At 37.7% G+C, this 12,156-nt stretch overlaps 1 protein-coding gene across 1 annotated transcript in view; it reads right to left on the reverse strand.

The window, feature by feature from the left end:
- Positions 1-1,516: 1,516 nt before the first annotated feature.
- itgbl1 (integrin, beta-like 1) overlaps positions 1,517-12,156 on the reverse strand; it is a 51,600-nt gene continuing 40,960 nt past the window's right edge. The window contains exons 9-11 of the mRNA XM_026145927.2: positions 10,228-10,374; positions 7,056-7,169; positions 1,517-3,334 (exon numbers count right to left, since the gene is read on the reverse strand). Of these exons, the coding sequence (XP_026001712.1) occupies positions 3,246-3,334; positions 7,056-7,169; positions 10,228-10,374 (350 nt within the window). The 3' untranslated portion in view covers positions 1,517-3,245. The remainder of the gene's footprint in view (positions 3,335-7,055; positions 7,170-10,227; positions 10,375-12,156) is intronic.

Consider the following 12,156-nt stretch of genomic DNA (forward strand, 5'->3'; position numbering starts at 1 on the left):
AATGTGGCATAAAAAGCAAAGACATGTGGAAAGGAGTCCAAATTTTCTTCTTGCCTACAATATGCACACACTCTAATAGACAGACACACAAAGTTTGTGTTGAAAATCTGAGATTTTTTTTTTTTTAAACAGCCAATAAAACACGCTGGAGGCTGGCAGATAGCTCCTGCAATCATAGCTGATGAAGTGCTAATTACCGCCACTGCAATCAATGCGAGGAGCTCCCTACACACATACAAACACACATACACATTTATAAACAGATGTGTGTGTGGGTGGGAGAGCGCTGTAAGGAATGGTGTATACATATCACTATCTAGGTCCCACCAGCGGTTCTGTCCGCCTTCTCTGGTAAATAGAAAATCTGAAGTCTATTTTTCTTTAATCTTATTTCAGAGCGTGGGCTCTAGGAATATCTCTAGGCCTTGTAGGCCTCTGTCCCTCACTCACCGACTTCTTTGGACTATGAGGCAAGGCTTGTGGCTTTGACCCAGATGGTCTATAACTCCAGCACTGGCAGCCACCTTACAGCAGTGTCTACATAAAGCCAGAAAACAACATGGCTGAAAACCAGTAGGTGACATTTACACTGGCTGCATCCCTATTTGGTTCAGCAAGCTAAAGCATGGACAAGGTTAATATTGTGTTCTCTCTTCTTGCAGCAGATATACAAGAGATGGCTTATATTATAACATTTTCACTGTATAAAACTTAGGGAAAATGACTATTAAAAATCATAACTTTTTAAAAGACTAGATATTATTATTATAATGAGAGAATTTGTCTTCTAGCTCAGCATGCAGAGTCCAGTTCTGATCATCTTGGCCTATCACGTGCCTGTTTGGACCTTGATTCCCGGCATGCAAAAACAAGTTCCCAGTCCCCACTGGGCCAAAGGTGCCTCACCCACCCTATACATCCATGTAGACGACACGTAGCATTATTCACTGAAAAAAACACACTCAGATGTATCCATTCTGAAATGACCAAAGTCTTTTTTTCATCCCAAGAAGAACTGATTCTTAAAAAAAAAAAAAAAAAAAACAGAAAGAAAGAAAACAAATCTCGATTCTCTTTCTGATTCAATTCACGGAAGCTTTCACTGTGATAGCATTTGTTCTGTCCAGAATAATCAACTCTGCTCAGATCCACAAAGGTCTTGACTGATGTCACTTTGGAAAAGTACATATACCTTGAATAATCACATGCATGTATTTTCTACAAGGAGTAAGGTATGGGCATTGTTCTTCACTATGTGCAAATGGATGAGCACTGAAGTTCAGTGTAGGAGTTGAACAGGCATGTATCACGGCTGCGGCACACTCACCGCACTTTGTTTTGCATTTTCATCATGACTGTTAGCAGTTTATCAAAGCTCTGTGTGATCAGTGTATTTATGTCCGTCTTGCTTTACTGGTTTTTCTTTTCCTAATAGTTTAGTTAAGTAAGATTTAGAACATTAAGTAGATCGTTGCTGCCGTATGCTGCTAAAAGTGCAACTATATTAAGAACTTGATTTGGTAAATATCATTTTTCTGAGTTTATTGGGATTATACATGGCCATTTCTTATTACAACACATCAAAGCACATCACATAGATATCAATATTTGTCTGTACAAAGCTGTTAATCCTAAAAATGGTGTCATATACACACACACAGGAGCTGGAAACCACTGTCATCCTCCGCTCTTACAAAACTCTACATGCTGGGCTGGTGACTGCCCCAGCCCTGCAGCCCAGTTAACTGGCTCCTTCAAGGCTGGCTTTATTTTTGTAAATGACCAGTGTGTACAAGTACATCTGTTTGGATTGCTGTAGCCGCCATTTGTTTTGTTCGTCCTCATCTCTCTCGTATACGGGTTGTGTGTCGATTTCGTCTCCAGATCCCAATCGCGTTTTTGCTTTGTTACCCCCATTTGTTCAAATGTGTTACGAGAATATCCTAGCTTCTGTTTTCGAACCTCTTATTTTGTATGTTGTCCCATCTGTTGCATGGGGAGAGGATGGCATTGATGAACTGCATGTAGTAGGCTATGTCAATCAAGAACTGTTGGTATGTACCGCTAATTTTACATATATGCAACGAGTTTGTCTACACTATACAGTTTGTGTTTGTTGTATACACATTATACAACATATTGAATAAAAAATATTTATATAAAGGTATACTGTAAAGTCAGTAACATACTTAATGCAATATAGTGTGCAGTATATTATTGCACCTGTCATTTTTCGGGGACAAAGAAAACAGAGGGGATTGGCTAGTTTAAGCATGAAAAAGGCCAAAGTAGAATTTACATTAAATTTCCTTTGTGACTTCTTATCGGTCCTTTTTTCAAGTGGTGACTGAGCTCTTGTGTCAGTGCAGCTCTCATCCCCTGATACCGCCATTTGAAGTGACATGGACATCCAGCATGCCACAACTGAACTATTTATTCCCTTCTCTTTGTTTCTTCCACTTAGAATTTAACCACTACTAAGACAGTAAAGGTTTCAGGGCAGACTGTTTGTTTGACGGAGGAGAGTAGGCACTAATAAAATGATTTATTTTCGAATATATCTCTCTCTATATATACCATTGCAAGTATGCCCATTGGAGTTATGTCATGTTATAACAAATTTGTAACCATGTATGATTAAGGTCTTTGCATTGTTTTCCATGCAAAATGTTGTGTCATGCGGCACATTTAATGTTTTATTATGAAAAAGAAATAAAAAACCTCAGCGTAACCTATGCCTCGAGCTTTCGAGTAAACTTTCAGTCCAGTGTGGGAAGGGCAGACCATTTACCAGTAAAAACAGACCACAGTATCAAACATATTACTACAAAGTCATCTTAATGATACATTTGATCCCCTCTCCAGCATTTGAAACTGTCATGTACTTGCATCCTATTATATATAGCCATTTGAAATATGTAAGCATTCCTACAATATCCAAAAAAAAAAAGCTGCTTTGAAAACATAAATGTTTACATTGTAATATGATTTAAGCACAGGGCTATGGCTGTTTCTTTTCATCTACAAAACCCAGTTTTAAAAGGATAGTTTGTAACCAGTACAATAAAACAATGAATGCTGTTTGTGAAATGCAGAGCTACGTCCATGTTTAGTCTTCCTTTCTCCTCCCCGTGGTTTCGATAACTTGGCGTTTCACCAGCTTGGTCGTGACTCGTGGTGCTCCTGGTCACACTGGGCAGCCAGGTCTCAATTCTCTGAACCCAGTGTCCTGTTCTCTGTTGGCCTCAGTATTCTTCTCCCACCCAGATTTCACAAGCATTCCCGTTCCAGCCGTCCCAGCACTCGCAGTTGCCACAGTTGCACAACCCATTCCCTGTGAGATGTGAGAAGAAAAGCTGTGAATTAAAAGAGCTGTGCCATCATGCCTGACCTTTAACAAGGTTCCTCTTTTCACACTCCTTGCTTCCCTGGGTGCAGCTCTCTGATAGGGGGTGGAGACCAATGACATTGCTCGGGACAGTCTGTGGTTTTCCACTGCTTCTGCCTTAACAGCAGGAGAAACATGGAGTTTAATTACTTTTCGATATTAATTTATTCGTGTTTTGTTTTTACAACATTTGGACAAAGCTCAAACATCTCTATATATCTGACCAGATCCTGTAGTAGGAACACAAACAAAATGAAAACGAAATAGGATCATAATATTACCAGAAGTCTGACTAACAGAGAAGTTAAGTCACCAACCCATTCACACTGGTTGTTTTAGGACTGATAAATAGTCAAGACATATAGTTTTTTCTTCTTTATCTCTAAAGAGGGCCAAAGTGGCATAACATGCTACTGTAGGAATTATATCGCTACAGTATATACCCCACACCTCCCCATAAGCTTCCGGAGCTGTCAGTCAGAGGTGCTGGGGTTAGGAAGAGGGCTCCTGCTGGTCTCCTGTCACACGGTTGAAAAGATACATCTACCACCAAATATCTCTGTGGGAGAGGAGGGAGGAGTGTAAGCCAACAAGGAAGTAGTTGAGAAAAGAAGCAGGAAAGCGATACAAGGAAAGAAGCAATTACAAAGACAAGACCAGAGTTATTTCATGCTCCTAGACTAGAACTGTAATTTCTCAGTTTTTTTTTTTTGCTTTACTGCCTTGTCCATGGGCTTCAGTCCTAAACTCTTTTGTTCCCAAAGAAATAAACATTTAAAAAACAATTATAAAAAAATTAAAAGTTAAATATTTTCCTATAAGAGAGCTGAAAATTGGGGGGGGGGGGGAATAGTTAAAAGGATTAAATACTGCATTTGTTGGCTGACCACTTCCATTTATAGATTTATAACATTTTGGGCGAATATTTACTGTACAGTATTTACAGAGTATTTTCTTAGTACAATCTGTAAATGGTTATTTTTTTAGAGTTGGTCTTACAGTCCTGTGAGGTTTTACTATGATGGTAGGTCTGAAAGTCATGGTCAGTGAAACCTCTGCTTTGACCTCGAGGTCTCTGCATAGGCGACGTCTATTTAAGTGTCTGGAAGCCTCAAGAAGCAGCCAGACTTTCAGGCTCCTTTTCATCTAATTTGAAGATAGTCAAGGATCTCGCTGTTCCAATATGTGAAAGAAGAGTAAGCACAAAAAAAGTCAGTATAAAAAGAAAAAAAAACTTTCTGAACTTCAGACGTGGATGATCACATCTGCTCACCTCTTCCTGAATTTCAAGATGTAGCTAAAATAAACACATCTATATTTTGTACTTTGTATCTGTCTCCTGAAGGATTTATTGCTGCACAGGTGAAATTTCCATGATTTACTATTGATCTGGATGTTTTATAGGAGTTTTAGAATATTGAACAACATCTCTCTATGTATACATATAAGTGCCAGATTAAGATTTATTATTGGTTCATGCTCTCCTCAACAAAAACATCCACAGTTCTTCGTTTATTTGGAATTTACTTAAACCAATTTTTTCCCGACTCACAAACATTTCACATGATTAAACAGCTCTCATGAATACCGTAAACTCAAACCTCTTCTTCATTTTATTTTCATCCCACTGACAAAACACAAATTGAAAAAATTGTACATGGTGAGAAAATGTTGTCATTTATTTTGGTTTTTTTGTTTCACATATTTACCTGTGTAGCAGGCGACCCGACAGACATTTTTGTCTCTCTTCTAATACGATTGCTGAAATTATCATATGCAGTGCATGAAATTAGCCAGCAAGCATTGCTAATATGCTAAATTTTCCACGTCACTAATCAGTTGTATGTGTAATGAGAATCCACAGCACTGAAAGATCCATGAAATCTCTGGATGCAAAGTAATTTATTGGCTAACTTTTGTCAAACATTTTTAATCTTTACAAAATGGCAAGAAATGACTCAATCACTGCTGTCTGAAAAAAAAAAACCCCACAGCCACAGCAACTCTTTTATCCAAATATTAAATCCCTTTCTGGAATTGCCTTTCCATGTAAAACACTATTCCAATAAAATAACTTCCAAGGATATGGTTACTTTCACATTTATACTGCAGTCAGTAATGGTAGTCAGGCACATTTGCCAGATGCTCTAATGCATTTTCTTAGTTTGCTCCCTGTGTTTAAGCAATGCCGATCTGCATTTGGAAACACTGATGCTCATTTGAATGACATTAAGGCTGACATTTGGACTCTTAAAGTCATGATGAGAAGCACTTGTGAAGCTATTCAGATTCTGACAGGCCCCCAGGGCAAAAATAATTAGATGTGTACTAAACTTTCCACAGTCAGTGATGAGAATAAAGCTCCTGTGGATAAACAGCCATATGGCATATAGGTATGCAGTTGTTTATGGTTGTCAGGCACACAACCACAGCCATTAACATTAATACAAAATGAGTAATACAAAAACAACAACAATAAACAGTGTACAAAATGTTTAAAAGCGCTCATTATGGATTTCAGTTACGCAAATCTTACAAACTTCCGACATAATTTAGTTATGTTAGTCATGGTTTTGTCAGTTATGATTAGCTGTTTTAACTATTCATCCGTTACATGTAGTGCATTTAACAGCTAATCACTGCTTAACTAGCTATTAAGTGTTTAGATTTAATATAAGCTAACAGTTTTAACTGCTATGATAGTTGTTTTGTGATCAGTTTTACTGTTTCTATAAAAACAGCTGCCAAACAAGCCCACACCCCATCTCGGGTTCACTGGGATTGTTACTCATGAAAGTAATTTGATTTTAACACGCGGCTCCCTCTTTCTGCTAAGGTGTCGCTCTTCAATAAAATTCTGCTCCAGTATTTTCTTTTAAAAAACCCCTAAAACACCTTTTAGGGGTGTTTTAGGGGTGGTCACTGGTGGTGGTCAGAGGGCCCGGTGGCGCCTGTGTCCGGCAGCCTCGCCTCTGTCAGTGCGCCCCAGGGCAGCTGTGGCTACAATGTAGCTTGCCATCGCCAGTGTGTGAATGTGTGTGTGAATGGGTGAATGACTGAATGTAGTGTAAAGCGCTTTGGGGTCCTATGGACTAGAAAAGCGCTATACAAATGCAGGCCAGTTACCATTTTCAAAAACAAATGTTTAGAAGCAAGGCCATTAAAATGGCTTTGATTTAACTCGAAACCTTTTTCGTCCTTAGTAAGGGCCAAGCTTTGAAAATGTAAATTAGCCCCTGCTTCTCCCAGCATCTCTGCATCTTGAGCACACCTGCCTACCTTCCACTCTATTCAAACATCATAAAACTACTCTCCATTAGATAGAGGCAAGTTGCACATTTAAATTAATTCAGCCACACACATTTAAAACATAAATTGGTTTTGAAGAAGAGCAAATTATACAGTAACCCCAACAATGTAGCGTGCTGATCTCCCTTTTCAGTCTTAGAAATACTAATGTAATAAAAACATAAACCTTCAGCTTGACTATTCTCATGGAAATAAAACATCTGGCAGTCTCTGGGGCACTTCAGTCCAAAGGTGGAAATGCTCAGCTGTGACTTTGACTTTTATATTATCCATTATCTTCTAGTATTTACCATTTTTACTTATTCTGATTGTATCGACTATATTCGATTGATTGTCTCTCTTTTTTTGATTTCATTACCTGTGCAGATGATCCCGTCGTGCTTATCACACTCTCGGTCGTCACACTCACAGTACTCTCCGGACACCCACCAGTCTTGGGGATTGCAGATACACTTACCACAATGACAGGAACCTGTAATACACACATGCAGACCACACACACACACACACACACGAGCATACACATTGTATATTAACTGTATATTAACATCATTTTTTTTCATTTCAGCTGGGATTTTGGCAGTGTATATTCGTTATTTGCTGTAAATTACTTATTTTGCACAGAAGATAATACTGGGCTGAGTGAATATGACATGTATTCTGGGGAAATGGACACTAATATGCTTTCACCACCAGGACACCAATCCACCCACACTTTAAACTTCCTGTCATGCCCATCAGTGTCTATTCTTCTCTCTATCATTCTCTCTCTCACTCACTCTTAAGGGCAGCAGCAGGATAATAAAGTATTAAAGACTGGTAGAGAGAAACAAATCTACTGTTGTCCACTTTATTTTTCCTAAGCTCACACCCAGAGGTCCAGCAACTATGGTTTCAATCCCCCCAGTTTGTATCCACATTCAGTGGGTTGCAGGAAAACCACTATGAAAGATGGGAGCAGATGAAGTAAGAAGAAGGAGAGAAAGTGAAACGGTGAAACAACAGGAGGAGGCGAGGAAAGGTAGCTCTTGTGCCTCGGTGTAGCGGCGCATGGAGAATGAACATGCTCGTCTTCATTTTCACACCATCCTCGGCTTTGCAGGGCTGGACTCAGAGCAGCAGGTCTATTTCTGTGGATTCACTGCTATGCAACAGAGAAAAAAATCCTGCTGCGTGGTGTCATTTGCCACCTAATGATACATACAATGTAGTGACAATGCGCAGTGTAAAGAAGTCGACAGCTGCTCCTGCTGCAACTAATGATCAGTTTATTTACTGTCAATTAAAATTTCTATACCTCCAAAATTTAGTCTATAAATATCAGACAATAATTTAAGTACTCTAAATACAACTATATCAAGAGATTAAGCAAAATAGTACAACAGTGAAATCAAAATCTTCCTTTTGATCACAATACATGATGTGAACAAGAACATTTTTGTTAATTTTCTATTACCCACCTTAATTAAATACGCTCAGCTGCCTGAGATTGAATTATTTGACTATAATGCTGCACGATAAAAGTTTGCCAAATAAAAGTCTAAGTATCTAAACCACAGACTACATGATAAAAATGTTTCAGTGTAAATGTAAATCTTCTAAGTAACATCATCTTCTAGTATTATCTGAATTAGCCTAATTTCACTGATCAGGACATAACTGCTTGCACTGAATCGCCAATCAAGTCTGATACTCTGATTATCTCCAATAGATTGAGACAATCTCTCCCTTTTAGTATTTCCTTGAACTATTCCTTGCTTTCCTTGAGTTTAGCTGCCTTTTTAGATGAATTTTTCAGACTGCTAATAAGCTTCTTTATTATTCCTAGAAGGGATAAAGGAAACATACTTAACATTATAAAATACCTTAACCCTGGCTTAGGTGAGGAGCCTCTGTATTCACTGTCCTTTCATGTAAATCCTATGTGGTCATCCATAGTGAATTGAGGCCTTGAGTTGTTCCTATCAAACCACAACTTATCCTCAGAATACAAATGTATCAGTTTTTGGCTGAACTTCCTATTATAGCTTGGTAATAAGAAAATTATTGTTAAAAATTATTAGGATAAGTAAAATGTAAATAATACACAAGCAATACTTTGTACTGTGTCAACAGTGGTTGTGGCTCAGTAATATTACATTCAAATATATGATTTGGGGGGGGGCAATAGTGTTAATATTATGTTTATTGCTGAAGCATACTACTTGGAAAAATGTGTGGTAGTTTCTAATTAATACCACGTTAACAAGCTAATAAAAACAAGCTTTAAGAAATGTGATGATTTCTGTGTAATAACCAGGAATCAGCCCTGCACAATTCAGATATATTATACTACTATACGACTGTATAGTTTCATAGGTATACTATACATAAGGCTATGAACTCTATATTTTTGGTGTCCACGCCGGTGGAAACCCAAACAAAAAATGCATTAAGAGGCTCTCATGTCTGTGTCTCAATCTTGCAGCCCATGTCACCTCTACTTGCGGCCCGCATAATGACATGAAGAAATATTTAAAAAAATTATTCACAAAAATGATTTAATATGAAGGCAATAGGCAGAGTGTTACAGGCATAGCCCTAAAGAATGTAGCCTCATGGGCAGTGTAGTCCGTGCTGCAGGGAGAATGGACTGCTATACCCGTTATGTGTCTGTCTGTAAGCATGAGGGAAGGAGAAAAAAAGAGTCGAAAAGCAAGAGATGTCACCGACCAGAAACGGGAGATGGAAGCATGTAAATATATATATACAAAGTTGACCCAGACAACAAAGTAAAGCTAGTTTTCTGTATGAGATCGCTTCAAAAAGTGCAGCCTTACCTAATGTCCACCCTACTCTTACTCATTTATATTAAGATTTAAAAATCTAGTTGGTATGGCAAATAACCTTTAGTAATAGTAATAAATCACACAGCAATAGGACATTCATGTAGTTGTAAAAAGCATGATAATATATTAAGTAATCCAAAGTATTCAGAATACGTTACTCTCATTGAGTAACGTAACGGAATATGTTACAAAATACATTTTGGGGCATGTATTCTGTAATCTGTAGTGAAATACATTTTAAAAGTAACCTTCCCAACACTGCATATTTATGCATTTCAACTGTTTGAATGATATGTGCATTTGAAAACAATGGGAATGGGAAATAGGTTTCTGAATTTCTAAGATTCTTAGAAAAAATATGTGGTTATACTTTTGTTGCATTGCTCTTTTATGTGTGGAATATGATCAGCTTTCAGTGGATGTTCATTATATTAGCATACTATTATTGCTATTCCAGCTAGTTTACATTGATATTGAATCCAGTATTCCACATCATATTCATACTTATGACCTATAATCTTTAAAACATAAATAAATGTACATTTTGTGTTTTTGTACTATTTGACATGTGTGTATTTACCAAACTTTTTTTTTTTTTTTATCAAACGGGCCATGAAAATGTTCTTCTCAGTTGAAATTCAAATATTAACTTTTAGAAATGTTTTTCCCAAACACCACCGAACAAAAGGAAATACTGCTCACCTTTTCCACTGCATATAACACCATCAGAAGTCTCACAAAGCTCCTTGCTCTGGGCATCGCTCATATCACAAGACCTGGGGAACTGGCAAAGCTTCCCAAACCAGCCCTCCTCACAGATGCACCGTCCACATGAACAGTAACCGTGACCTGGCGGTGGAGGGCAGAAGGGCCTTCGTTTAAAAGGAGACAGAATATGGAGCATGGCCATGAGAAAACACTGCAAATACAAGAAAAATTAAAAAAAAAAAAGAGTAAAGCTTTCACTAGCAGCAAAAGTTGAGAGAAATGCCACAGGAGAGTAAAAAAAACAGCAATAAAGAACATAAATACTGGAAGTTGACAGTGCAGACATCGAACCTTGACACTAATAGGCAGTACAAGGAGGCAGAGCTACAGGAAGATGAGAGAGAGACGCAGCAAGCTTATTGTATTTCCCCTGGGGACATGAAAGGAACTGTCATCACTGGTCTTGTCCTGTCCTTAATGAATCTCCAGTGCTTCAGAGAGAGATGAAAAACAAGAAATGGCAATGGCAGACGAAAACACACAAATATTTTCACCCACACATAAAATCAGGGAAATGCATGATAATTGACTGAAGGAGGCAACTGCTCCCGGGATGTCTAAATAGCTGTTAGCATCAGTGTGGTTTTGACAGCCACTATAACAATTATGTCTCCCACCTCCAACAGAAGTCTTGCATCACTCACACCATGCTTATGTTTAAATAAACGCAGTGCAGACCCAGTTGCATCATTGACTGAGTCCTTTGTGTTCACATCTGGCAACAGATGCCAGGTGGTTACCAGAACACCCTTACCTTGCTCCAAATTGTTTAATGTAGAGGTACACAGGAGTGATCCAATCCACAGCTATTTGCTTCAAAATTTCTTTCTTTTTATTGTTTTAACTAAAATCCTACAGAAAGGGAACCATTAAGAAAGGAGCTGCTCTTAAGAGTTGTTAAACCACAATAGCAAAATAACAAAATAAAATACATTTATTTAAAAAAATGGCAATGAAAGACAAAACACACACAACACCAGGGACATGTAACTGGTTAAGGGAAGCAACTGAGTCCTTGGATGTTTAAATAGTTGTTTGCATCAGTCAATCAAACAGGTTGTTTTCAGATTTTTTCAGATTCAACACCACAAAAGTTAAACGGTCAAGACTCCTATGCATATGTAAACAAACACAACCAAACTTAGTTAAATGGTTAATTTCACTGAATTTGAACGATTTTCAAGGCACAGGTTTAATTTTTGTTTTGTTTTTAAAACCAGCACATTTCAGTCAATATTTATTTATTTTAATTCTGGTATTTTTTATCATTATTTTTCAGTATTATTTTGTTTTTATTATTATTTTTTTTGCAGGAACAGCTTTTTACTATAAAATTCAATATTATGTGATAAATACACAAAATAAGCCGTATCCCCTTTTTAAAAATGTTTTGAAATATTTACTATTCAATTTTTAATAAATACCCATACATTATAATAGAATAATATTCCTTAGTGTTTTATTATTTTTCTTCAGGGAGCTTGGTTCAGATGCAATATTTCTTCATTTGTTTCCAGAAACTGAGAAGTTCATTTCTACTTACTCTAAAGCCAAAGTTTCTCTGAGCAAATGGGTGAAAAAGAAAGCCATGCACGACTGGCTCAATCAGACAGCTTGGGAGAGTGGTTAATTGCTTTAAAGGAGCAGAAATCTAGCCCTCATTCAATTAGTTTGCGCCTGCCGATCACAAAACTCAAACAAGTGCAGCTGCCTTCACTTAGTACTTAGATATGCTTTTAATGGAGCATGCATCGCATTTCAGCATTTTGTTAACTTGGTATCAAACCCAGCAGATCTGTGCTACTCGCAGAAAGAATCTGACAGAGGTTTAGAGTTCAGTGCCACAAAGGGAAGAAAAGAAAT

The sequence above is a fragment of the Astatotilapia calliptera genome, chromosome 16, assembly GCF_964374335.1.
Source record: "Astatotilapia calliptera chromosome 16, fAstCal68.1, whole genome shotgun sequence".
NCBI lineage: Eukaryota > Metazoa > Chordata > Actinopteri > Cichliformes > Cichlidae > Astatotilapia > Astatotilapia calliptera.